General features: G+C 45.6%; 1 protein-coding gene across 1 annotated transcript in view; it reads right to left on the bottom strand.

Moving 5' to 3' along the window:
* herc2 (HECT and RLD domain containing E3 ubiquitin protein ligase 2) overlaps nt 1-27,573 on the bottom strand; it is a 55,715-nt gene that overhangs the window by 2,465 nt on the left and 25,677 nt on the right. Inside the window, 51 exon segments of the mRNA XM_061682806.1 lie at nt 194-299; nt 473-663; nt 1,795-1,907; nt 2,652-2,846; nt 3,976-4,117; nt 5,936-6,019; nt 6,092-6,289; nt 6,475-6,662; nt 7,891-8,030; nt 8,115-8,206; nt 8,336-8,497; nt 9,000-9,177; nt 9,306-9,520; nt 10,087-10,401; nt 10,598-10,753; nt 11,031-11,156; nt 11,248-11,366; nt 12,158-12,316; nt 12,564-12,695; nt 12,881-12,988; nt 13,072-13,225; nt 13,310-13,501; nt 13,630-13,773; nt 14,024-14,210; nt 14,688-14,859; nt 15,965-16,190; nt 16,512-16,656; nt 16,742-16,913; nt 17,998-18,079; nt 18,155-18,332; nt 18,994-19,228; nt 19,303-19,384; nt 19,967-20,078; nt 20,165-20,229; nt 20,231-20,341; nt 20,526-20,617; nt 20,726-20,831; nt 21,029-21,219; nt 21,668-21,807; nt 22,176-22,284; nt 22,371-22,496; nt 22,763-22,931; nt 22,995-23,093; nt 24,073-24,215; nt 24,482-24,752; nt 24,934-25,076; nt 25,239-25,385; nt 25,625-25,763; nt 25,886-26,116; nt 26,312-26,508; nt 26,590-26,737. Coding sequence (XP_061538790.1) covers nt 194-299; nt 473-663; nt 1,795-1,907; nt 2,652-2,846; nt 3,976-4,117; nt 5,936-6,019; nt 6,092-6,289; nt 6,475-6,662; nt 7,891-8,030; nt 8,115-8,206; nt 8,336-8,497; nt 9,000-9,177; nt 9,306-9,520; nt 10,087-10,401; nt 10,598-10,753; nt 11,031-11,156; nt 11,248-11,366; nt 12,158-12,316; nt 12,564-12,695; nt 12,881-12,988; nt 13,072-13,225; nt 13,310-13,501; nt 13,630-13,773; nt 14,024-14,210; nt 14,688-14,859; nt 15,965-16,190; nt 16,512-16,656; nt 16,742-16,913; nt 17,998-18,079; nt 18,155-18,332; nt 18,994-19,228; nt 19,303-19,384; nt 19,967-20,078; nt 20,165-20,229; nt 20,231-20,341; nt 20,526-20,617; nt 20,726-20,831; nt 21,029-21,219; nt 21,668-21,807; nt 22,176-22,284; nt 22,371-22,496; nt 22,763-22,931; nt 22,995-23,093; nt 24,073-24,215; nt 24,482-24,752; nt 24,934-25,076; nt 25,239-25,385; nt 25,625-25,763; nt 25,886-26,116; nt 26,312-26,508; nt 26,590-26,737 — 7,827 coding nt within the window.

Raw genomic sequence — 27,573 nt, 5'->3', positions numbered from 1 at the left:
TTCCTGTACCCTTTCAAGCATGGATTCTTGAGACTTTTTTGTGGGTCTACTCATGATAGAAATGTCTACAAAGTTTCATGTTGCAAAGTGAAACTGGCTTCGTGGGCTGAATTTTCATAGAAGTCCTGGCGGATCATCAATCTTCACTGCCATGCCAAACAGACACCCCCAAAAAAAAGAAAGCATCTCTCACCATGGTTTCCAGTTCATATCCAGTGAAAAGTGACAACACGGGAACGGGGACAACGCGGGCCATGCCCTCCCGCACGGCTGACACCTGCTCGTCAAACTCATGCAGCCTGCACGGAAAGAACGACAGCAACAGCAGCAGGACAGAGTGAATATTAACACACAGTGGCCGCTTCATGAGGTACACATTCGATGACATCCAATTCGTTGTGTGGGGTAAGACCGTTCCACTCCGCTCCTGTAGGTGGCGGTAATGCGCATTGCAAAGCGCATTTGTCCTGACCTGTAGTTGATGGCGAGTCGCACGTACTCCGCACGGTTGTCCAGCGTGATGTGCGAGTACTTGGAGCTGAGCTGGATGTCCTGCCCGCTAGCGTTGGGCACAGTGAAGGGCAGCGTCATGGCCTCGAACTCCTCAGACGTCGCCTCGTTGTCGCGGATGTACATCAGGCCGGGAATGAAGTCCTTGTCCACCTGGAGAAGGGACAGCGGACGTGCATCGGTACGCACGAGTCCTCGCGCTCGACGTGCCCTCCTTCTACTTTGATCATGTCGGCCGAAATTGTTTTCAAAATCCTGCCGGAGTCTGGCTTTTTTCACTTTACTGGTTGTCCTTCGCTTAACAAAACTGCGCTTTTCGACACTGACGACAATTCAAATCAATTGAGGGGACGGAATCATTTCAATCAGCGCACTCGTTTTTTGTGCTTTACCTGACCCGAAAGCCAAAAGCAAAAAAACAAAAAAAAAACGCGTGATTAGCGACTTGGCGACATCACGCTCTAAATGTCACTGTTGAGTCAAATAGTCGACTAGTCTGTACAACCCCTCACACACAGATGGACCAAAACAAACATGCATACGCACACACAAAAACACACACACGGATGGACACACAGTCGGCTGGACGGATATGGACACGCATGCACAAATAAAACAGACTAGCATTCGCACACACAAAACACACAGGCTTCACGTTGCTACGTCTTGTGCTGTTCACGTATTGTGCATTCCGAACCTAACCTTTGTGATATCTCAAGGGCTGAGCATGTGAACGAGAGAATGCGGGAGCCTGCGTGTGTGCGTGGACAAGAAGAAAAAGAAGGAAGCTCATGATCGCAGCGTGAGGCAACCAGTGCTCGACTACGACTGCGTCGGCGCAGGACCGACGAGTACGCTCCCATTCCCAACGGGGATTAACGAGGTTTTAATGTTCCTCTTTTACAGTGGAAAGAGCTCATCGTTAGGGCAGAACTGCTAACGGACGCAGCTGGTTTTTGCACTCATTAAATGCAGAGAAGTCTGATTTTATTTTACATTTATAGTAATTTTTTAGTAGTCTTTACTGATTGGCTGAAAAGGTATCCGATGATACCGTCGTCCATTTTGACCGGCACGGCACGTGCCACTCTGACTTGATATGAAAATATTACACATTTGTGCTCCTCAGACTTTGAGATATGATTAGAGTTTTTATTCATTTATTTGTTTTGTGTGTTGTTGTAAAGTGTTCTTAAATCGTGTTCTGGGTGTACGGAGTGCTATTAAAATAAGAAATAAGCGAAAACAAGTTTCTAATCTCACCGGGCCAGCAAGCGTTCTCACCTCACTGAGGTCAGCGATGGTCAAGTTCATCCCGGCCAGCTGTTTCCACACCGGCTCGGCCAGATTGAGACTCAGCGGACTTCCGGAGCGGATCGCGATGCCCAGCAGAACCCCTGCAGAAGCACAAAGTGCGCGTGTGATCAATAAACATTTGAGAAAACAAAAACAATCACGACATTTTTAAGCAATAAGATATCATTTTTGGAGAATCACGTCATATATTTACCAGAAAACGTCAGAACCTGGCAAGAATAAAGTCATATTTTCGTGTTCAAAATAAACTAAATTATCAATCTTGGAAGAAACATTTGTATTTTCGGGGGTGTTATCTATCTATATTCAAGTCATGTCTTTTCAAGAAAAATGTAATCTTATGACTGATGAACATTTTTGACAAAGAGTCAAATTTTAGAGAAAAAAAAAGTTGTAGTCTTATGAGATAAAGTTACATTTTTCAGTCAATTTTTGAGGGAAACGGATATCAGATCAAATATATCATTTTTGAGAAACTCATTTTCGAGGAAAAAAAAAAGTAATGTTCCATCATATTTTATAGAACAGTGAAATTTTACAGAAAAAGTCAAAATCTTCCAAGAACAAAGTCATCAAGAAAAGGAATCCAATTTGAGAGACAAAAAAATCAGAATCTTATGCGAATAAAGTCATACATTTTCGAGAAAAGCACTCAAATTCCAATGAGAAATAGTCTTAAATTTAAGAGATTAAAGTCATATTTTCCAGATATTGTATTGTATTGTATTGTATTCTAGAAAAAAAGCCATGTACAACAACAACGAGTTTATCAACTAAAAGGAACACTGTGTGCACGTTTTGTGGGCCGAACTGTGAGCGGGTACCCAGGAAGCGGAACATGCTCATGTGCAGCTGTGACTTGGCAGCGGGGTTGAGCAGGAAGCAGTCTCGATTGGCCCCGGACTCGTCGCGTCCGTTGGGGGTGACGATGAGCAGCGGCGTCAGGGCGTTCTGCAGCTCCTCGCACATCTCGGCGATGGACTCGCTGTAGCCGCCGCCGCAGTCGTCCACAGACTCGCCTGGAGAGGCACAAACAAAACCAAAAAAATAACCATCACAACATGAAAAAGACTGGTGAAAAGAAAATAATTGACATTTTTTCGGGGCATTATTTTTTTTCTAATTCATTACTTATATTCACATTTATAAGGTTGGGTGCCTTTCCTTTATAATGTATTGTTTTATTGTTCCATAACTCTGGTGTAACTTCTCTGAGATGTGTAGCCTTGTCCCATAAATCCCATACAGACAAGATTGTTTCATTCATTATTCTACAAAAGAGGAATTTCCAAAACACATTCTTTCTAAAATGTAAGTAATATAATTGTTAACATTTTCGATAATTATTCTGCAACCCCAATTCCAATTAAGTTGGGACGTTGTGTTAAACATAAATAAAAACAGAATACAATGATTTGCAAATCATGTTCAACCTATATTTAATTGAATACACTACAAAGACAAGATGTTTAATGTTCAAACTGATCAACTTGATTGTTTTTAGCAAATAATCATTAACCTAGGATTTTATGGCTGCAACACGTTCCAAAAAAGCTGGGACAGGTGGCAAAAAAGACTGAGAAAGTGGAGGAATGCTCATCAAACACGTGTTTGGAACATCCCACAGGTGAACAGGCTCTTTGGGAACAGGTGGGCGGGCGCCATGATTGGGTAGAAAAGGAGCATCCCTGAATTGCTCAGTCATTCACAAGCAAAGATGGGGCGAGGGTCACCTCTTTGTGAACAAGTGCGTGAGAAAATAGTCCAACAGTTTAAGGACAATGTTCCTCAATGTACAATAACAGAAAGCTGTGATGTAGCAGTTTCTCGAAAAAATGTTTTAAAAAAATGCAACATAAAATTGCTTCGATTGGTTTTAGCATGTTTAATAAAGTCAAAGAATGTCATAGTGGCCCCTTGCATCCTTCAATTTTTCAATATGCCGCTGTTCAATATCAGCATACATATAAAAAAATGTTCATACCATTTTATTATCTGACCCTTGTACATGAATGTAAAGAATATGTACAGTTGTAAAACAGGAAAAATGTGGATGAAAGATGTAGGTTATGTTACCACTCCAAATTTGTTTTAAATAAGTTCTAAAAAACAAGCCTTCATTATTGAGTTGATCTTTCTGACACCCACCCACAAATTTGACCTTCCACACTCTGTGTGGGAGCAGCAGGGAGTCGGGGCTGAACGAGCTCATTTTGGCACACATTTGACCGAACACCGACTTGGTTCCGTCGGGACCCGCCAGGCCTCCTTTGCTGCGAGAGCGCTTCACCTGAGAACAAAGAGGACAATGTCGGCACTTTGGGGCTCACAGATACACTACACACAATAAGTTAGGGATATTGGGCTTTCGGGTGAAATTCGCTGATGAACCTAAATGCACTATAACCTCTGCAGGTGAACTTAATTTGACCTCCCTTAAACTTCTGAATCTCCAACTGTTCCATATTCCAGCACTGTTTGCACAACTCGTTGTTCACCGACCAGAAGCTGCTCCTTGCTAGAGAACAGCACGTTCATTCAAAAATGTAACAGTGGGACATTCAAAAATCTAGAAAAGTAGTTCACAAAGTCATACTACATTTCATTATATGGCCGCTGTAGCTCAATTATAATACACAAAGAGAGGAAACTTGAGAGAAATAAAGGAGAGTGCGGATATTTCAGGGGGTGTCGGTCATGATAGTTCCATTTGTTGACTGTACTTGTGAATTTCAGCAACAGAGACTTTGTCACGCTTAACTTTTTAGCCACAGGTACATATAAAATTATAAATAGTGTTGTATTACTGTAAAGCACAATCCAGCGGTACCTTGAAATAGAAGTTCAAACAACATAATTCATTTAAAAGGGTTTTCCTATTCAAGGCTTAAAAGTCAAATTGCACCAAACAGTATTGTACTCTATAAAAAAACAGGAATAAAAACAGATCATGTCAGGGTCTGAAGCACACTTCTATCTCCTGCTCCTAACTCAAGACAAAAACAACAAAAATCGGACAAGCATCCTCGAAAGTCTGTTTCGTCAAGTCATCGTATATCACGGTACGATTGTATCCATATACTGCGTATAGGTACGGCTTGGCTGATCTCACTTCGTACCTGCAAACACAATTTTTGTTGTGAAAGCTCTCATGCGTTCCGGCGACAGAGACTCTCCATGCTTCGCTTTTTAACCACAGGTTCATATAAATGTATAAATAGCGTTTACTATTTATTTAAAACACTATGGGCTGGATCTCGCTTCATACCTGGAAATATAATTTCTGTTGTGAAAGCTCAACGTGTGGAGGACCTTAGATTCATGCGGATAATTTACCCCAAGGCCGAATATCTCGTAGCTACGTAAGTAGTGTATGACACCCACAAAAAAAATTAAAATAAATAAAAATAAAAATAAAAAAGGCAATACACGATGTGTGTGTGTTGGCCCAAACTGAGGTGCTTTGTTTAACTCTCTACAGACTGTCTGAAGTACAGATCATGCACACACACAAAGATAGAAAAATCCCTTTATGAAAGACATCACATGTAATCATCAGGTGCCTGTTTGGCCTCATCGTGAGGGTATGTGCGTGTGTAGAGCAAGGCTGCAGATAAGAAAGGCTCTGACCTAATTACAGGAAAATACCCATCAAAAGTTATGACATCAATAACAAACTGACTTCAGTGTTTACAACACGTACAGTGAAGCCTCGTTGATCACGGGGGATACAGTCAAGATCAAGATGAAGATCTGAAGTGAAAATCTGCCATCGACCATAAATGTTTTTAACCCTCCCACAGACTTGAAACACATTAAAACACTTTCTAAAATGTATTTGAGCAAAAAATTTAAAAAGCATAAAATCTACAGAATATAGAGTATGTATTTTAACGTCTCTATACATGCATGGGCCTTTAAGAGGCGGTGCCTGGTGGGGTGCCGTGTGACGTCGGCCAGTCAGCGTGTGAGTGTCTGGGCGTGAGCTGTGGCTAACAGCAGTTCCTGTGTGTGTGTCCTCATTGCATTTGTGTTTTACTGTTCTCCCGGCCTCCGTGGCTCTCAATAACGTATCTGGGAATTGTGGGGAAATAATGAAAATCCCTACCTGGATCCTGTTGAGCTCCACCACAGGTCCATGCTGTCTGTCTCTCACCATGGTGGCCTGAACCACCTTCCTGAAAGCTGCTTCCTGCTCAAATAAAGCCATATTCAAAACGCCACTGAGTATCATGTGTACCACCATCATCACTACCTCACCCACCTTGCCCTGCGAGATGAGGATGCCGCGGAGGGTGTCAAAGCCCAGGGAGGGTCCCTGGCCCGTCTGGCCCAGGCGCCCCTCCAGGTCGAACATTGGAATGCAGGGGCAGAAGAGCTCAGAGATGTGATGCAGCAGGAGGAGCCTGTTCCTCAGTGCCATGATGGGGATCTCCTGCAGGTGGTTGTATTCCATGGGCACCTTGGATTCAAACAATAGTCGCTTTTTACACAAGTACCACCTCAAAAATACTTCGATCACCATGTACCACCAGCATGACCAATATGCAGTTTGACAAGTTAATCCAGTGAGTCTTTTCATACCACTAGAGGGAGCCCGCGTACCTTTAAGAATCACTGACTAGACGAAGCGCAGAGTCATCGTACCTGTGCGGGAAGCTTGCCGGCGTTGGTGGGCTTGCTGGTGGACCAGGCGAGCGTGTGGGCCGAGCCGCAAGCGACCCGGTTGATCTTCTTGCCCTGCAGCGCCGCCACCAGCCGCGGCCTCTGGATGGCGTTGGTGGTGCCGTCGCCCAGTTGGCCCTCGTCGTTGTCTCCCCATGTGAACACTTCTCCTGAGCCCAACCGCACCATAGCAATGGCGTCAGCAATAGACCTCAGATCGGTCTGACTCTATAAACCGCAGGTGGCAAAACTATAGCCCGGGAGCCAGACTCATTATTTTATGTGGCCTGCGAAAGCAAATAATGTGCATCTACTTCATGTGTGTGACTAAAATCTGTACCAAAATTGTAAATTCATGTTTCACTCTTTCACTGTCATGAATTTTTATCTTCGTCAACAGGAATCCAACTGTTTACCTGCCACCGACCTATATATTCGTCAATTACGTTGTTCAACAGGTAGGCGTGAAACAGGTTCTCAGAGGCCCTATGTAACTCAGGTTCGTAAACCACTGTAATGACCAACAGATCCCTGTAGATGGCGGCATTGCTTTGGATTTGAGGTCAGCACGGCTTTTGAGTAGAAAATAAAGATTAGGCAGTGAATCCCTGCTTGTCATGTACATTTGGAGGGAAACAAATGCAAACATGCAAGTCGGACAAGTTAAAGCACCTCACATTCGAAGAGAGTATGAATATGTATTGCGTAAACAGAGTATGTGTCGCAGTCAGTAGTAGAAAGTGAGAAAGTTGATGGAGCGAATAAGGAACTTCGTGTATAAAAAAAACACTGATGTTTAATATAAGCCAGCGTCGCTCACGTTATGTTTCATAGTTGTTTATGTGTAAATAAATGATTATTTTTCTAGCAAAAGCCCTCTCTCAGGTTCGGGTGCTTAAAGTTTCACAGACCACAATATTCTGTGGGTCTTGAAAGATCAGTCAATGCTTTAAAACGGCTGGCAATATGGGGAACTCCTGGCAGTGAATGAGGTAACTATGTCTGACTTTACACCATGTCTATTTTTTGATTCAACTTCTGTCAAAATGTAAATTGCTGCCGGCATTCCGTCTCCCTTCCGGGCACTTTAACTTGCGTCACATTTTTTCGACTGACACTTCACAATTTCAAACTATGGCGGTAGAGAAGAAGGCTAAAATCATCGTGCAAGCCACTTAGCCTGTTTTCGCAATCGCTCTGCCTTGGTCAAATGAGAGATGTTTTTTTTTTACTCGTGGTGGAAGTTTTTTGCCACTTGGAAGTACATTTGACGTCACTGCGAAAAGGTCTATGGGTGTAGCGACATGGATAAAAGGTGTGAAAATGTTGCCGTGTGCTGCATTGTGTCGATTTTCGTTTTTACAGAACAGTGTCAAAAAAGAAGGGGGTTCCACCTACCATCCTCTGTGCAACACACACAGTGCAGTGATCCAGTCGCGATGGCAATGACCTTTTTCCCCTGGAGGCCTTGGACCTGCCGGGGCCTCCTAACGTGGTCGTCGGACCCGTGTCCCAGCCGATGGTAGTCTCCTTTGCCCCTTAAAGACACAACCCCCCCCACATACACACTTGAGTCCTGGGATTGATGATTACAATGATGGAGGCTACGATGTAGAACGTACCACGTGTAGACGGCTCCCGACTTTGTGAGCGCCACAGAGAACTGGGATCCGCACTCCACTTTGACTACGCCCACGCCGGTCAGCGAATCAATCTTGGGAATAAATCAGATGAGCGGTTTAATACACCAGTGAGTCTCAAACGTTAAAGAAATAATTAGCTCTCCAAGTACCGTCATCACGACCAACATTAAAATACAGTATCGTGGTAGACGCCGACTTACTTTCATGGGTATTTTGCAGCCGTCGCTGCCCCCTCTGCCCAGTTTTCCGTAGTCGCCATCGCCCCAGGACCACACCATGTCGTCGTCGGTCAGGCACAGGGTCTGGGCATCGCCACTACCGCAGGCCACGTCGATCACCCTGTGGCCCTGCAGAGCGTCCACCTGCACAGAACACAACAGTCACCTGGAGGGACATCGAATAGTTTAGCTCGAGCACCAGCTGCTGGATATGGTGGCTTACTGCCCCACTTAGCAACGAGCAAACGTCAGACATTTATCCAGATCTGGAGCCAAATGTAAATGAGGCCACTGTACAAACTGTGAAGAAGAAGAACGGACATAGTGGGTTTACCCGGTTAATTGATCGATGTTCTTTTGTCATATTTATTTTCCATTGTTTTTTTATAATCATCATTAAATGACACGTAAGAGCATTAATGGCAAAAGCATACAACCAAACGATCAATTAATTTACTAATGTATTAGTTATAATTTTCATATAATATAATTTATGATTGTATTTTTTTTCCCCCCTTAAATTATTATTATTGTATTATCTACTTATTATCACTGAATTTCTTATCTTACTATTCTGACTATTGTCATGATTAAAGTTTATGTATGTAACACGGCATAAATGACACGAGCACACAATCAATGGTACCAGCTTGGGCTTGAGCTGGTCCTCGCTGTCCCCGTGACCCAGGCGACCGTAGCGCCCTTTCCCCCAGGTGAAGAGCTCCCCACTGGCCGTGATGCAAGCGCTATGCGCCCCTCCCGCGGCGATATCCACCACTTCCACTCCCCTCAGGGACTCGATTACACGAGGACGATCACAGGGGCTAAAAAAAAATAAAAAATAAAAAAAGAGAGTCGTTGGCAGTGCGGTTTATCAAGAGCTACGGTTGCGAAATTCCCCAGATTAACTGCCCATGGAAATGAACCGGACATTTTCCAGCACTTTGCCCACCTTCTGTTGCCGTGGCCAAGTTTTCCGTCCTCCGCCTCTCCCCACGAGTACACCTCTCCTTCCGAGGAGAGCGCCAGGCAGTGCTTTCCTCCTGAGTTCACTGCCACTTTCCTGATGAAGACGTGCTGGATGGACTCCAGCAGGGTCGGGGTGGACACCGACTCGGTGCCGCCGATACCCAGCCTGCCTCCGGCGCCGTACCCGGTGGCGTATAGCTACAACAAAAAGTCCATGTTTACAACATCAGGCAATCAGCCACGGCGTACTGTATGTGGCAACTGTATGAATGAGGAAATATGAAATAAATTGGAAGTACTATACAGTGGTGCCTTGACTTAGGAGTGTCATGAGCAGTCCCGGGTCGATTTTTAGCCTTGCCTTACCGGTACGAACAAGCATTTGTCTGTGAGATGGCGGCAGAGAACTTCACAACATCCGGCCACCTTCAGTTCACGTAGGTACCTCGCATTAAAAGTACAGGTATCTATTTTTGTCTTAGGCTCGCATTTTCTATTTTTGTGAAGGTATTTTGCCAATCAATGATGTTCAGATGTCTGAACCAGTCGTCCACCGTGCCGCCCTTGCTTGAACATAAGTTTAATTTTCTTTTTTTGGTACGGGTCACTTTTAGAAAAATAAAGCGCTTGAAGCAAGCAAACTTTGGTTCTTATTTGGAGAACTGTGCGAGCAAGAGTAAAAATGGACACAGAGGAATACTGTAAAAGGTGTGTTTTCATCAGCTTAAATGTATTATTGGAGGCCAGGAAAACTAAAAACCCACCTTTCCATCCGCAGTGACGGCAAACAGCGTCTGCTCCCCTCCGATGAGCTGCACGGGGCGCAGCGTGGCGAGGGCTTCGGTGGGCGTCGGCACTTTGACCTTGGCCCCCTCAATGCCGCCGAGCTGCCCGCGATGGTTGTGCCCCCAGCCGTAGATGGTACCGCTGCCGCCGGCCGAAAGGGTCCAGTCGTCGGGCCGGCGGTTCATCCACTGCACCAGCTGCTCGTCGTGCTCGCGCTTGAACAGCTCGTGGCTCTCGTGGAGCACGTTGACGCTCTCGTGGTCGGCCATGAGCTCGCGGATCTTTTTGGTCACCTGGGAGGAAACGCTTTTAAATGACTTGTGGAACAAGTTAAGACGGACTTTATTTATTTCACCAAAACACAGTTGTGGATTATGCTGTTTTTATGGATGCCAAATTCCGGGAATTTTTAAAATTGGAAAACTTCCACGGAGATTACCACAACACAGAGAATAAAGACGGGTTACACTTGTCATTGTTGACTCTCACCTCATCCAGAAATGGTCTGGGCAAGGAGGTCCTTTTATCCAGCGCCACTGCCACCCTGGAGGCCGTACAGTAGCGGCGGAACCAGGCCCACTTATGCGTCTCAGCGCAACATGGCAACGTGTCCAGCTCCAGGTCGCAGGCGAGAGCCACCAACACCTGACAAGGAATAATAATAATGCATCTTATTTGAAGGAGTCTTAAAGGGAACACAAAGACAGTGGGAAATGAAAGGGTAAAATCAAAGTGAAACAATTGAGAACATAAACATCAGGATAAAAACAAGACTAAGGGAGTATGATATTCTGAACAGATATGTTGGGAATTAATAATTGGGTAATTAGATAAAGGTTTGTGTCATGTGTCAACGGCAAAGTCGTCCAATTTAGAATCAAATTTTAAAAAATACGAGGAAAAATATAGATTACGGCCAAACCTTGAAAAATGGGCTGTGGAGGAGCTGTTTCCCTCCCCGGACGATGGGGTCCTCATACTCGTACTGCCTCTGCAGAGCCTCGGGAAGCCCCTTGACCAGGGCGGCCAGTGCGCTGCCTGTAAAACTCTGAGAGACAAACAAAACCCGCATGGATTAAAACTACTCAAGGAAATGGGGAGTTTGGATCAGGGCTCATCCCATCTGCGCGGTGACTCACCACGGCACGAGCCTCGCCGTCCGGGTCGCCCAGCAGCCTGTTTATGTTGATGGACTGCCCAAACTCTGTGGTCAGAAGCTTTCGCAGTCTTTGCAGGGCCCACATTCTGTTTCCGGCAGCTGCGCAAACACAACACGACAAAAGTTATAAATGCGTGGGGTGTAGACCACCAACACCACCCACCGGAGCAACTTAAAAATGGATGAAAACAATAGCAAGGACGTAGTTATCCTTTCGTTAACAAAAGTATATAACAGTGAGTGGCACACTTCATTTACAAGTTTAATTTGTTCTGTGACCAAGCTCTTAACTCAATTTATTCGTACAGTGGATCCCCGCGTAGTCACGTTTAGGCAACTAGCAGTCACCTAGTCGCATTTCTTTTTCCATTTGTCTTTTTGTATTGTTTTTTTTGGGGCAGGGGACCAATCCCGAAAACTCTTTTTGACGGTCTCTCCTCGCTTATTCAATAATTTTGGGGGGTTAAATTTATTTCGTTTTAAAGGCCGTCAATTGCATGCAAATTTTCGCCATTCACGGTCCACTTTATAACAAATCAATTTTCCCCATTGCGATTAATCTGAATCCCATTAATCCGTTCCCACCCACCACATTTTCTTCCCGTACTGTAGTTAAAGGTGAACCCCTCCCTCGTTTTAAATACATTCATACTCATTAAAATATACTTTTTTTTTTAAACACCTTTAGCCTAATAGCATAATTGTCCAAGTAATTTTTTCATGTTTTAAAAACAAGCCAAAACCAACACACTGAAAAACAAAGCAGAACCCAGCTGCCTCCATTAAACCTTTGCTGATTAGTTCGTCAGCTCGTAACTCAGAAATCTCATTAGTAAGTGCATCGGTAAGTCCAAGTACCACTGTATACTCAATCGGAGTGGAGCTCATACCCAACGCGCTGAGCTGGGCACAAGCTGCCAGGGACGCGGCCAGACGGGGCACGATGCTTCTGTTGGAGGCGAAGTTGAGCCTGAAGTCTAGGAGACACGTCACCAGGTCCATGGAGGGGCAGGACAAGATGCAGCGATCCGACAGCAAGTCTTTAGGACCTACAGACGCAAACGAGACATCCACGTTCAGTGTGTGTGTACTTTGTTACTGTACTGACCAAACACCTGCCACAAATAGCAAATATTTGTATGGCCCCCCAAAAGGGTTTGTAATTACCACTAAATAAGGGCAAAGGATCAGAGTTGTTTTTTTATTTTTAAACACCCGCAGCTGTACTTCTACTGAAGTATAGCATGTGTGTACTTTTGCCACCAGTGGTGTCAGTGAGCGTGAGATTTGGCCTACCTGCAGCAGGCATGATGGGGTACACGGTGAAGCGCCAGCCCCAGCCGTTGACCGAACCATCGCTGGTGAATTTCCACTTGAGCTCGTCGCCAGGGATCCTTAATTCGCTGGACCAGTCAGACCACTCCCGACCTGAAATACACAAACACACGCTGATTTAATGAATTCAATGCAGACAACCTTAAAAAGTCAATGTTTGACTTGAGGCAGATGACTGACAATGTAAAATATAAAGACAATGCTTTTCAAAAATTATGTCATGTCTTCATGTGTTGACTTCTGGTCAGGAAAGCCATGTTTAAAGAATGTCTTCTGACCTGATCTGACTGACACAATCCTATTGGCTCCATCCATGACCGTCAGAGGGTCGTGCCGTCTTTCCGTCGAACACTGCCGGTCAAACTCTATCCGCAGTCCTTCTGCACCTTGAGCACAAAACACAAGTTGAGCGCTCAATCTAGCTTGCTGCGCTTTCAAAAGTAACATTTTCCATTTGATTGATTTTTACCAGGGATCTTGACAGCGCCGCTGGTGGAGGTGTCGTCGGTGTACGGGTGGCTGCTCTCCACGACGACGGGCTGCGAGGACAGCCGGCCGCTCTGCGAGTCGGTGGCCACGTCCTCCAGCTCGGTGACGCACAGCTCTAGCAGCATGTCAGCCACCTGCACGCAAAAAGACACTCACCGTTACAAGTGGTGGCATTTCCCGCGGTACCTTGACTTTACAGTTTATTTCGATGACGCTACCTGGGGGTACGCCGTTCCCATGCCGGACATCACAGCCGAGAGCACCTCCTTGCCTTTCCCCCCGGAGCGACAAGCCACGGCCAGTTTGAGCAGGTCCACCATGACTCGCGTGTCGTCAGGCACAAGCAGGCTGGAGAATTCGTCCAGGTACTGAGGCTCCGGACCCACCACTTTGCTTTGGCTTTCAGAGTCCTGCACAACAGGTGCACCGTCATATTGAATGAGCTATTGACTTGGAATGTATCATATTTGCCTAATATTTGATGTTCTTTACAACTGTAATGTAGCATAATTCTATTCTGTTTAATGTCTATACAGGCCTCTTTGGTCTTAGTCATGGTCTCTGCGATGATGCTGGCTGCGCCCGGGTCGTCGGTGACGGGGATGAAAGGACGCGAGGATGCGCCCGAGGCGGAGGGAGTGATGGCGGACGACGGCGTCACGGCGTCTTCGGAGGAGGGAACCTACTCATAACAAACACAAACATCAACAAGCTTCAATAACTTGTTTTTTTTTTCATCCATATCTATGTGTGTTCAAAATAAGAGCAGTGTGCAAATAGTCAAAATGTCCTTTTTTTTTTTCTTTTTAGAGCGATTTTGGCGGGCCTTCTTGCCGATAAGCTTCAGACAGACATTGGTTTGGTTAGTCATGTTGGACTGCTATTATTTTGAACACAAATGTGTAAATGGGGCCTTTTTGTGGGTTTTGCACCTCGCCCTTCTTTTCTTGCCAGGGATTGGGGCTGACCGGCGCCTCCATCTCAGGCATGATGGGAGGGCCTTCATCGTCACTGACGCTGGACGAGGATGACGAATCGAACGGAGGCACGGGGGAGCTGGAAGGGCGTTCGGCTGGCACGATCATGCTGGCTGGCATCAGCGCGCCCACCACCGCATCCCTGGAGGAACACAGAACACCCAGGGTAATTTATGTAGAGGGCGGACACTTTTAACATTTATGAATCCCAGGACTTGGAGTGGTGGCATGATCAATCAATTACATAGAGTGCATCTTTGTGCAGTGAAGGCAAAATGGAGGTCACGAGGTCGTAGCAACAAAATGGGGGCTGAAAATTGTAATTCAGGCCGAACTAGGTCACAGGCGACAGTTAGATGGGTTTTGCTTGATAGCCTGCATGTAATTTCTGTTGTGAAAGATCATGTGATACAACATAGCATTTTTGATCAGCCTTTACATCTACCACGTTGCAACGCCGTTCACCTGTGATTCAAAACTAGTGGCCGACGGTCGGGCACTCCTGAAAGCTCTTTGCAGATCCTTGCACACTCCGCGACGGTTTAGCGGCGTCCGGCCATGTCGCTTGGTGTGCGGCGGGTTTAAAGAAGTTGTCTTTAGGCTCCTACGGCGAACTTACCTGGCATACATGATCTGAAGGGCGGACAGCACGTGAGACAAGGCTTGCTGCTTGGCCAGGTTGCCGTCCAGACTGAGGAGAATCTTGGCCAGCGACGGCCGATTTGGCTTCACGCTGCTCTGACCGCTCATCTTGTTGCTGGACGTCGATGAGTCGCTGTCCGACTGGACGCCTGCAGAGTGGCAAAAAAAAACAAATGAAAAAAAAAAAAAAAACACTACTATTACCAAGATGTCCAGTGCGCCCTGGTGGTAAGTAACTGATGCTGCATTTGGAGGCGTATAAAAGCATTTAGAGCAGCGGTGAGCTACAGTATGCCTCAAGATTAAATCCAGCACAAACTATCAGTATATCACATGACATTCACAATATCAAGTAACAGTTTAGCACTTTTTTCCTAAAATTGGCTTATTAAAAAATATTTAATTTCCTAAAATTGGCTTATTAAAAATTATTTAATTTATCAAATGGTTGATAAATTTGTTGAAAATAATACTGTATATTAAAACTATTAGTAAATAATTTTAGATATCCAGTACATTTAACACTTTTCAATAAAATAATTGTTTTATCTTTATCGAGAGTCCTGTAATATTTGTTTTATTGAGCTGTCTTTTCTTAAAATTAGAAAAAAATTATTACAATTGGTTGCTTGATTTATTGTAAATAAAATAAAACAAAGTTTAATAATCCATCCATCCATCGCCTTCCGCTTATCCGAGGTCGGGTCACGGGGGGAGCAGCCTCAGCAGGGAAGCCCAGACTTCCCTTTCCCCAGCCACTTCCTCTAGGTCTTCCAGGGGATCCCGAGGCGTTCCCAGGCAAGCCGAGAGACGTAGTCTCTCCAGCGTGTCCTGCGTCGTCCCCGGGGTCTCCTCCTGGTGGGAGGTGTCCGGGAGGCATCCTAAACAGATGCCCGAGCCACCTCATCTGGCTCCTCTCAATGCGGCGGAGCAGCGGCTCTACTCTGAGATCCTCCCGGATGACCGAGCTTCTCACCCTATCTCTGGCCAATTAATATGTATTTATTAATTTACTTTATTAAATAATTGGTTAGTGATTTATTATGAATACAAATAAAAACAGCACTTGTACATACACTATAAATAAAAACAAGTACATTTAAATTAATTCTAAATAAAATGAATGGGAATTAATTATTATTTTATCAATTATTGATTTGGTTTGCAACACATCCAAAAATTACCTGGCAAATCTGTGTGTTAAAAATCAAATATCCCCCCATCCCACCTCCTGTTTCCATTAAGAAGGCTCACCCAGATAAGATGCCCCCAACGAGTCCCTGGCGGTCTGGAAAAGGACCGGCTCGTGCACGGACGGGGTGGTCACGTCCACGGTGGTCCAGGCCACGCTGTGCGAGGAACCGCAGGCCACCCTGGTAATCTTCTGGCCCTCCAGACCCTGCACCAGTGTAGGCTTCCTGTTGACGGTGGTGGTGCCGTTGCCCTGCTGTCCGTGGTCGTTGTCGCCCCAAGCGTACACCTGATGTGGCAGCATAATTAGGTGATGCCCTGGTTACTGTATGTATTCTGATTCACACATAAGCTGTTATGCTTGTACGAAACATTGGTGTTGGTTCGTAATCACAAATATACAATTGTTTGTTCAGTGTTTTCACTTGGAACTTGTGCGTGTTTGTACTAGATGACGCTCGGTTTGTGTTTTCGGACTAACATTGGAAGGTGCTGTCTCGTTTATACGAAAAAATGGCTCGTCGCTTGATAAACATACAATTTTAACTTGGAAGAGGATGTTCAAATATGATCTTTGATAATGAACCAGATGCTGCTTCACCATACAGACCTGTCCTGAATCAGTAACAGCCAAACAGTGCAACGCTCCCACTGCGACGTGGACGATCTTTTTGCCTCTGAGCCCCTCGACCATCTGGGGCTTCCGCACATGGACGTCAGTACCGTGTCCCAGTCGGAAGTAGTCCCCTTTGCCCCTGTGCATATATATATAGACAGGTACAAACTGCTTAAACCCAGGCCAAGGAGAGAGTAAGGCACCACATCACTGGTCCACATTACCAGGTCCACACCACGCCCGATTTGGTGAGAGCCAAGGAGAACTGAGCTCCGCACTCAATCTGACAGACGCCCTGCCCGTTCAACCTCTCAATGTTCTGAGGAATGTTGCATCCTTCGCTCCCGCCGCGACCCAGCTTGCCAAAGTCCCCGTCGCCCCACGAGAACACCAAGCCTGAAAGGAAACGCAGCTTTTAGCCATCGAGCTGCCAATTTTAAGTAACTCATTCGAGGTTTTAAAGGTGCTCCTATCCCAAGCAAAATGAATACATTTGTGGATCTGTCAATTTAAAGCTAAACTGCTGCTCATTCTCTCAATCGATTCTAGAGAATTACACTCACCAGTGAGAGGTATTTTTCTTTAGAACGTTAAGGGTGCTCCTCTTGCTAGCACAAGGAATACATGTTTAATTAAGTTTGTCAAGCTCATAAATAGAAAGGGTGCAAACTGCTTTTCATTTTCTCTAACAATGACAAAGTATAGACTGTAAAGACTTCCACAGATACTCATCTTGCTGGCACAATGAATATACGTTTAAGTCTGTCAGTCGCAGAAACAGAGGTGGTAAACTGCTTTTAAATGTCTCTTTAACGATTTTATACCAAACGACTATACAATGTATTCTATTCTACATCAGAAAAACACCATCAGTGAGACATATTATGTAGAACGTTAAGGGTGCTCCTCTCGCTAGCACAATGAATACGTTTAAATCCGTCAATCGCATAAACAGAGATTTTCTCTGCAACAAAGTGTATTCAATGCTATACGAGAGAAATATCTGATCAATGAGAGCTATTTTTTTAATAAACTTTTAATGGTGATCCTCTTGCTAGCACACTGAATGTTTAAGTCTGTCAACCGCATACAAATGGAAAAACTATTAAGCGCATAAATCAGTGTATTCTATTCTATACGAGTGAAATGCTGTCATTAGTGAGAGCTATTTTCTTGACTTTTGAAGGGGCTTCGCTAGCTGGCACAATGAATACATTAAAGTTTGTCAACTGATTAAACAATGTAAAACAGTATAGTCTGTCTCTTTAACAAAGACAATACAGTGTATTCTATATTATGCTAAAATACCTTAATGAGTGAGAGCTATTTTTTTTTAACTTTTAAAGGTGGTCCTCTCGCAAGCACAGTGAATATGAATATATGTTGAAGGCTGTCAATCTCAAACTGAAAGGTGCTAAATGGCTGTTCATTGCGACTTTAACAAGGACAAAGTGTACTGTATTCTATACAAGGGGAATACCTTCATCAGTGAGCGCTAACGTTTGAGCATCCCTGCTTCCACAGGCCACCTGGATCACACGGTGTCCCAGAAGAACTTTCACCTGGACGCCACAGACAACACCAAGTTACACGACGATTCGTGCGTGACTAAAGCGGTAACACCGAATTAAGCATACGAGTTTAGGCCTCAGCTGCGTCGTGTTGTCGCCGTGTCCCAGGCGGCCATATTCCCCCAGCCCCCAGCTGTACAGTTCCCCGGAGGAAGTGATGGCGGCGCTGTGGGAGCTGCCGCAGGCGATGTCTCGGATGCGCTTGGTCTTCAGTGCCTCGATCAGCCGAGGCTTGTCGCAGTTCCTGATGGAAAATCAAACCAATGTGGTAAAGGACAACAATTGTCACACACAAATGCGTATTACCCAGTGGTAGACCTAAAAACCATCAGAAGCACTGCCCTACATTGACAACCTAAATTATTCGTTTCGTTCCACGAAATTGTATTAATTTACTTCCAACATTCTATCCTCTTCTTTTCATAGCATTTCTTTTGTCTGCACTATTTCCAGTACGTGATTGTGGATACTAGATTTTCTGACCAAACGGACCCTAATCTTCCAAGGGCCTTTAGAATCAGTCGTGCTTGGCCAACGTAACTTAAATGTCAGATTTGCCTCAAAGGGCCAGGGTCCTCCTCTCGCTATTATAATGATTACATGTGCACCACATAAACAGAGAGGCACTAAACTGTTTTTCACTGTCTCTACAACAATGACAAAGTGTATTCTGTCCTAAACTAAACAAATATTGTTTCTAGCTTATATTGCATTTTTGTATACTATTGATGGCTTCTATAATTGCGGCGTGATAGTGGTGGTGTTTATTATTAAGAGGTGGATTAAGTACAGAAAGTCTCCACTAAAGGTCCAGGTACCAAATGCACGGCCAAACACTGGTATTACCTAATGTTAAAAAAAAAAAAACACCAAAAAAAAGAGCAGTGGTTTGAAGAGAGACATACATTCTGCTGAAGTGTCCCAGCTTCCCGTCGTCACCCTCTCCCCAGGAGAACACTTTTCCGTCCACGGTGAGCGCCATGGCGTGGCGTCCGCCCGAGTGCACGGCCACTTTTTTCACCACGTAGTTGCTGAGGGCGCTGATCTGCCGCGGGATGGGGATGGTACCGCTGGTCAGACCAAGGCCCAACCTGCCGTTGGTGGCCTCACCGCACGCGTAAATCTTGCCCTCCACCGTGACTGCGATAAGTGACACGTTTAAGGTATATCAACTCCAAGCGGCAAAATATACTGTATAACATCGCGGCATCTACCTGCAAAGAGACTTTTAGAACCACCGGCGACTTGAACCACGTTGAGGGCAGAGAGGGTTTCGGAAAAGGAGGGCACCTTGATCTGTGGAGAGAGAAACACCGCAGACTCGGATGATTCAATTGTGCGGGATCACTGACATGAGTTGGCGAACACAGAAATCCCCACAGACTGTTTGCCTGACTCGAGTTAGCGGATTCAGATAATTCGGTTGCATCTGTTCACTGACCCAAGACGAGCGTATTTACCAGAAACATCGCAAGCTTTGATGAGAGACTGGATTCGCATGATACGGTTGTGTCAGTTTACCGACTCAACTTAGCAGAAAAATTCTAAATAATTAGATGTGACCTTAGAGAAATGACTCGCAACCAGCGCGCCATGGGAAGCTATCCAATTTCAATGAATTAGTCCGAAAATGTGTTATTTGTGGGAACTACTGTACCTTTGTTCATCGAGCTATGCCAGTGACGTATCGTGACAGGCAGAAAAATTTAATGCACTTCCACATCAAGGGAAGAGGGTACTTAATTAACCGGTGTATCCATTTTCGTTTTGTAATATTTGTTTGGCGTTGTGCTGTTAGATTTTTTGAAATGTAAAATACGTGCCGTGGCTCATTAAAGGCCAAGACATTGCCTGAGAGGTGATTTAATTACGGCGCACCTTGGATCCCTTGAGCCCGCCCAGTTGGTCCTTGTCATTCAGCCCCCAGACAAACACTTTAGTCCTGATGGTCGCGGACGACTCCAATCCAGAGGATTTCTTGCGAGCAAGACTAAAAAAGCAAAGAAGTCAAAGAGGGTTTTTTTTAAATGCAAAAACTAAGGTCATGACCATAATACAATTCAGCCTCGGTCACACCTCCCAGTGGCCGTTTTGTCATCGTCCTCTTCCTCGTTGTCTGACGCCAAGAAAGGGACCGTGGCCTAGGTCCTCGTCTTCCGCTCGGACGCGTCCCACAATGGCAAGTCCGTGGATCTTGCAGTCTATTCCGGAGCTGCGGCACTGCTTGATGGCAACTTCAATGTATCTGTGATACTGGGGGATAGGGAAGCGCAGATGAAGTACTTATCTGAACAGAAAACAAAGTACAGTCAACCCTCGCTGTATCATGGTTTACTGCTACATCGTAGATTTTTAAGCGCTCGCCCAACCCTGGTCTAGATACTATCCCCCGCGATAAACAGGGGAGTTCACTGTAAACGGATTTAACCCGACCAACCTCAGCGCAGTCGCTGAGCAGCAGGACGGTGGTGTCAGTGGGGTTGATGTTTATGGTCTTCAGCTCGGTTAAGTTGTTCAACGAGCTTCCGCCTGCACGTAACATGACAGGTCTCTTTTAAAAAATGTCATTTTTAATTGCAGGAATACAGGATAAATATCCAAACTATACATTTTGAAAATTAAAATAATAATTTTTACCCGATACCACCACCAGGGAGGGCATGTAGCTGCTGTCTGCTGGGTCCACGACCATCTTCAGCCGATGCACAAGGATGTCTGGGAAGAGCTCCAGACGAATCCAATGCTGCAAGGCGCATGGTTCCACATGTGCTAAATTACATTTTTACACAATGTACCACACACTGTATTTCCGCACAGGGTGGAGAGTCTTTGATGCAGTTCACTGCACAGGGAAGGAGTCTATAGGGGTTGTACAAAACCCCTTTTTGGGGAAAAGAATACGAAACAATAGGAGGTATTCAGTGTTAAGACATTTTTTACCTTCCCCTGCGAGCCGGACGACTGCCAGCACTGGTCGCCGGCGTCGATGAGGCGCGAGGCCTGGTTGACGGAGGACGACACGTTGAGACTCTTGACGGCGCGCGACCAGTCGTCGATCAGCATGCCGCGCTGGCTGCTGTGGTGCTTCTTCAGCTGCTTCCCCGAGCGGCCGCAAAAGGCCGGCGACTGGCCTGATGGAAATCAATAGCAGCGTTTCAGGCGTAACATAGGGAAAGCGTGGCTACAGTGCTCACTGAGTTTTATTTAATTTGTTTTACTTGTACAGTGGTACCTTGGTTTGAAACTGGCTTTATGAAGTGTCATTACTGTTCGTACGGTAGTATTTGTGTGTTGGATGTGTGCCTTTAAGGGGAGTGGCCTAATGAGTACCATCGGGAGCTGGAGTGGTTGGCCAGTGACTTTGCGTGTGAGCAACTGGATGTGAGTTGCGGCCTACAGCAGCTCCTTGAGAGAGTGCTCCTTTTGGTGTGTTCGACTGTCAAAAATACAACGGCAACTGTGGCTCTCTTTGCGAGGGCATTGTAGTACCTGAATTTCTCGATGTTTTTCCACTTTACGCGAGCAACAGCGTATCTGAAGCTTTGTATTTGTATTTGTGTGTGTGTGCGCGCGACTAACCAGGCTCATTGATTCTGCCAAAGGAATGCCGGGTGTTGTGCTTGCGTGTCTTGAAGCAGTTTTCGCAGAAGTCAAAGTCATCGCAGATTCTGCATTTGAACCGGGCGCCGTTGATCGGGAACATCTGGCACCCATCGCACCTGCAGGGGAAAAGCAGCTCGGCCATTTTAGGTGTGAATTTCGTATATAGTCCCTCGAAAGCATCTATCTACATTGATGACTTATAGACAGCGCAGGCAAAAAAGGTTCACAATTTAGCGTGGTCCATCTGTCTAGGATACCAGCTTCCGATTGGGGCTCATTTTAGCGAGGCTTGTGTAGCATGGAAAAAAGTTTACAGAATGGACTTAAAAGAGAGTGTATTAAAACCTATTTATAAAAAAGGTTTGGATATGGTCTCTCTATATCGTAGATTTTCACTTATTAAGGGTGGGTCTGGAATATATCCCCCTTAATAAACTGGGGTTCAATGTACACGGCTTTCATTCCCATGCTGTTGTAACCCAACCTGACTCCGGGGTGCACGCTGGGCACCAGTTCCATCTCGGACAGCAAGCCAGTCCAGTGCGACTGCTGAGGGAAGTCCACGATCACATCTTTTCCGTTGGCACTGAAAGCTGAGTTACAGCCACAAACGTGTTCCATTATGAACTTCCTTCCTTGTTACAAATCATCATTCATCAAAATGAAAACGCGAGCTTGCCTTTGACAACGCCGACGCTCCTGTGGGTGACAGAGCCCCATTTGTACTTTGGCGTGGTGACTGAAGGCTTCACCCTCACTTTGTCGCCGATCTTTATATGCGAAGGGGAAGTTTGAGGCGGGAACCCTGAAGGAACAAGTATATAAATGTGTTTACCAGACATGATTCACCAAACCCAAACTTGATTCAGCAAAGCAATACAACCGAATCATCTGTGTTTCACATGTTTCTGGTGAGTCAGAAACTTTCATTCAGTGAACCTTTATGTACGAATCATCTGAGACCGCGGTGCTTGCCAACCCAAGTCAGTGAACGGATACGACCGAATCATGTAAGTCAGCTGTGTTTTGGGTGAGTCAGCTAACATATGCCAATGAACCAAAGCAGCTCACCGAGCAGCTCGATGTGGATGTAGCGGACCCAATAGGTTCCACCCTTTTGCTGCCAGTCGCACTGCACGTTTAAATCGTGAAGGCCGTCGCGGTCCAGCTTGATCACTTTGCCCACGTCGCCGTCGTACACTTCCTCGTACGTTCGGCAGCATTTGACCATCATGCCCACCTGAAGGGAAATGTTCACATCAACCACGGTTCGTGATATCGCAGTTGGAAATCATCCTCTTACCTGAATATTCTCCCGGACGTAAACAGCGTAGTCGTCGTTGCTCTGGAAATCCGATCGCTTCTTAAACGTCTGGCTTTCCGTTACCACTGCGCCTGGTGGCTAAAAGGGAACACAGTACCAAATAAGTAGTAGTGCAGGTAAATGTGGTTCATTTTAAGGACTTGGGTTATGCTGAGTTACTCACTAAAATGATTCGGTTCAGTTGAGTCATGCAAGTGGTGTTTGCCACTTATTCGAATCAGTGAAACGATACAATCTAATGATCCAGTGTTTCCGGTGAGTTTGCTATCTCTGGTAAGTGAGCCAATACGATACAATCATCTGCGTCTGCACTGTTTCCATTCAGTCCTCCATGTCGAATCAGTGAACCAATAAAGACACATCAGATGACACGGTGTTCCCTGTGATTCCACTAACTGCGGTCAGTGATTCGATGGGACCAAATTATCTCAGTCTGCTAAGTCGGGTCAAATGCGTCACAAATTTGAGTCAATGATTTAATACAAATGAATCCTTCAAATCAATGATGTTTCCCGTGAGTCTGCGATCTAATTTCCCCAAATAATCTGAGAGCATGATCTCGGGTCAGTCAACCAATACAACAAAAATCATCAATCCGAGTCTGTAGTGACTCTGGTGAATCCACTACTGAGTCAGTGATTTGACACGACGGAATCATCTGCGTCCACCTCGGGTCAGTGAACCGATACAACAGAATCCTCTGATTCGACAGTGCTTTCCCGGTGACAACGCTAACTTCAGTCAGTGATCCAACACAACCAAACGAGCCGAGTGATTGTCTGAACCACCACAACTAAATCTGAATGAGCAGTGTTTCATGTGAATCTACTAATTGGACTCTGTGAACTAATATGACCGAAAGTCCTCTAACTCAAGCCAGTGAGGCGAAACAACAGAATTATCCGAACACAAGAAATCACTGAAGTATCATAGGACCCATGTCAATGAAGACTTGTGATTCCTGATTCACTACCAAGATTCGATTCATGAACCTGGGTAATTCGAGAAATAAAAAAATTGTTGTATAGGGAGAGAAGAGGCAGAAGTGATTGCGTACCACAGGAAATGTCGGCTCGGCCTCCTCCAGCTCCTCCAGCACTTCCTCCTCCGACTCTTCTTCTGACGCGGTGTCAGCGTCTGACACTTCCGAGGTATGAATGTCTGGATGGTCCAGCAGCCAGCCCACCAGAGCCTCGACGCCTGAGGAGAATGGGAGATTCAATTGATGAATGAGGACTCTAAACATTTTGAGTCAATCTCTAAAGTGTGTTGTAGGATGATAACTTCCGATAAATAGAATACGATCGTCTAGGTCAACCCCATTTCCGCAAATTCCGCTACCTTGAATCATTGAAAAGCCAATCAGTGAACAGATACAAACAAATCATTTGGGTCAGTGGTGTTTCTGGTGAGTCTGCCCACTCGAGTTAGTAAACTGATACAAGCGAATCATGAGCCAACCCTACCTGGGACACCCGAGGCACTGCCCGTCGTTCCCGACAGCGACTTCAAGGCGAACTCGATGTTCTTCCGCGGGAAGCCCATCTCCATCAGCTGCAGAACGATGGGGAGAGGCGGGACGGGCGAGGTCTTGTGCTTCTTCGGCTTGGGCGGCCGGACGTGCTGCTGCACGGTGACGGGAGTGGTGGCCTCGCTGGAGCTGCTCTCTTCAAACAGAGGGGAGGACGGGTGGGCCGACTCCACGGCCAGGTACTGACACACCGCCAGGGCTGCGGCCTACGAGGCAATTCAATGGTCAACACCAATGGTGGGAAGCAACCGAGCGCAAATTCTTCATTACTGTACTTATGTAGATCTTTCAGGTATCTGTACTCGAGACTTTTACTTCCTATCTCACCAGGTGAGATCATGGCCAGCGCGGATCAATTGGACTTGACCGTCAGGTCTTTCAACTCACCTCCATCTCCCGCCGGTCAAAAATGGCCTTGATGGACGACGGCTGAGTAGCGGCGGACAGGAGCTGCTGCAGTAGGATCATCGGGGGAAGAGGACCCTCGGGAGACAGCTCTCCAACGTCGGGTGACGACACCACCGCGTCCTCTGATGAGCAACAGTTTCAAAAACACAAATCATAAGGACCATTTTACAATGTAAATTGCACCTAGACACCATATGAGCAGATACATTATTTCTGTATTGAACCTTCAAAATGTAGACTTTTCAATTGCACTGGCAACATTTACTTGCAAGGCTCTCTCTTACCGCCGGGGTTGGGTCCGATGTCCACCACGGCTGCCTGAGAGAGGATCTGCCGCAGTTTGTCCTGATGCGAGAGCAGCGCCCGCGCGGCCTTTAGGATGTACAGCCTCAGCTGCTGCCAGCGCAGCAAGTGGATGTCCACCTGGTCCGCTGAATGACACACCATAGACGTGACGAATTTTTAGCACGTCAACCGCTACAGACCTTTTCATCACGTTTGTAAACAATAGGTGCCGAGGTACTTCCGAATGGCAAAAAGTGATTGACTAAAACTGTAAACGATGACAAAAACTTGTTGTGTTTGGGATTACACCGCCAAATAATCGCTCGCACTTATTTCTGTCATGGTAAAAAGATCTGTTAATAAAGTGGACTCATGTGGGTTGCACCTGTAAGGCCTCGACTGAGACACTTCTTCATGCGCTGTTTCTCCAGTTTGCTTCCAGCCAGGCTCACCAGCTGAGCCCAGACTGCCAGCATGGACTCCGAGAAGGGTAGGTTCTGCACGCTGAAGGATACGCCAGGACACTAAGACACATTAAAACAAAAAATGTAAAACTCCTGCCAAAAAAGGACCTTGTTCTATGGTGCAGCGATGAAAGCCTAGCTGAAAAAAGGACATTAACATTGCTGTCCTAAGGCTTCCGTACCGGTTTGAGGTGACTGAGGAGGCACACGCGGCTGTTTCGCATTTCATGAAACTGCGCGGTGATGCGTCCTTTTGGCGTGATGCGTGTGACGGTGCCTTCGCCGTATTCCTCGTGGACCACTTGGCCGCCGAGCCGCAGGCGCCCGTCGATTCCTCCAATCACAGCCAGCACCGCCATCAGGCTGCCCACCCTGGGCCCCTCGGCGTCGGGGAAATACTCCTCCAGGAAACTCTGGAACGAGGAGGTGGAAAATGTTAATGTGAGTTGAATTAAAGTAGCGTCTGGTAGAGTATTTTCCAAGTTCATAGATAGATGAACAAATTTACACTCTTTGCAGGAAATAAGCAATCAGTTTCAGACCATTTAAGTGAAATCGAACAATTTGCGGCACAGTGGTCGGGAATCAACGCGAGGGCAGGATCTTACCGCTTCTGACTGGCAGCTTATCATGACATCTCCGATGGAGCTCAGCTGAGCGTTGATGTACTCGTTGATGAGACCGTTCCACTGGGTGAGGGAGTGCAGGGTACGCAGGACGCCGACGATCTCCTCAGCCAACGTGCTGCTGTGAGTGGCCGTCAAAGAGGCCTGAGGGCGGGACTTCCTGGGTCGTAGGGAACCCTCTGACGGCGAGACGGAACAACTTCAAAACACAGACCTCGTGTGTTCATCGGCGAGTATGTCGGATTTTAAAAACTCCGCACCTCGGAGCAGAGGCAGGTCCGAGGAGCAGGTGCTCAGTAAGCTTCCTAAAAAAACGAACAGCTTCTCCACCAGGAACCTCATGTCCGGGGAGCGCTCTAGCTTGTCCCATGAGGGCAGCACGGCTTGCAAGAGACGCAGCGCGAGGATCTGGAAATGCACACAAACAAGCAAACACACAAATAATGAATACAAAAACAAAAAAAGCATTAAAAAAAGGTCCAGAGGAACATGTGAATTATTAAAATTTGCCCAATATTCACTCTCAGCTGCAGATGGGGGAGGCCGTTTATTTGTTGTTTAAACAATATTAGACAGTGAAGTTGAAGTAACGACATTATTTTAACCAAACATTCTTTTTATGGGTTAAAAAAAAAAAAAAAGACGCTCGGTTAAATTCATGACAAAAGATGAAATACATACAACAAAGAAGGAAAAGACCAAGAAATAAGATGAAAAACAACAACAAAGACAAAGGAAGACGATGTAGAAAATCGAAGACGACAGTGGAAGACAACGAAGAAAGACAAGGAAGACAAGACAGTAAAACGAAGGAAGAAGACTGACAAAGGAAGAAGGAATAAAAAGATAAGGGAAGACAAGACAAGAATAAAAAAGAAAAATACGGAAGAAAAAAAAGAAGAATGAATAAAGAAGAAAAAAAGCAAAGAAAGATGGCGAGAAATGAAGAGGAAGAAAAAGAAGACAGATAACAACAAACGAAAACGAAGATAAGACGAAGACAAAGGAAGACTAAAAGAATGAGAAAGATAAGGGAAGAAGATGACGACAAAAATAAGTTAATGGAGCAAAACCAAGGAAGAAGAAAAAGGACGAAAATAAGAAGATAGTGACCAAGGAAGAAGACAAGGAGGAAGATGCAGAAAATAAATAAATAAATAAGGATGCAGATGAAGACAAAGATAAGGAAGCAAAAAAAAAAAAAAAAAAGAAAGACAGCAACTACAAAAAAAAGCAGACAAAGA

Source organism: Phycodurus eques, chromosome 8 (genome assembly GCF_024500275.1).
Source record: "Phycodurus eques isolate BA_2022a chromosome 8, UOR_Pequ_1.1, whole genome shotgun sequence".
NCBI lineage: Eukaryota > Metazoa > Chordata > Actinopteri > Syngnathiformes > Syngnathidae > Phycodurus > Phycodurus eques.
The sequence above is the reverse complement of the archived record's forward strand: the minus strand, read 5'-3'. Positions and strand labels throughout refer to the sequence as shown.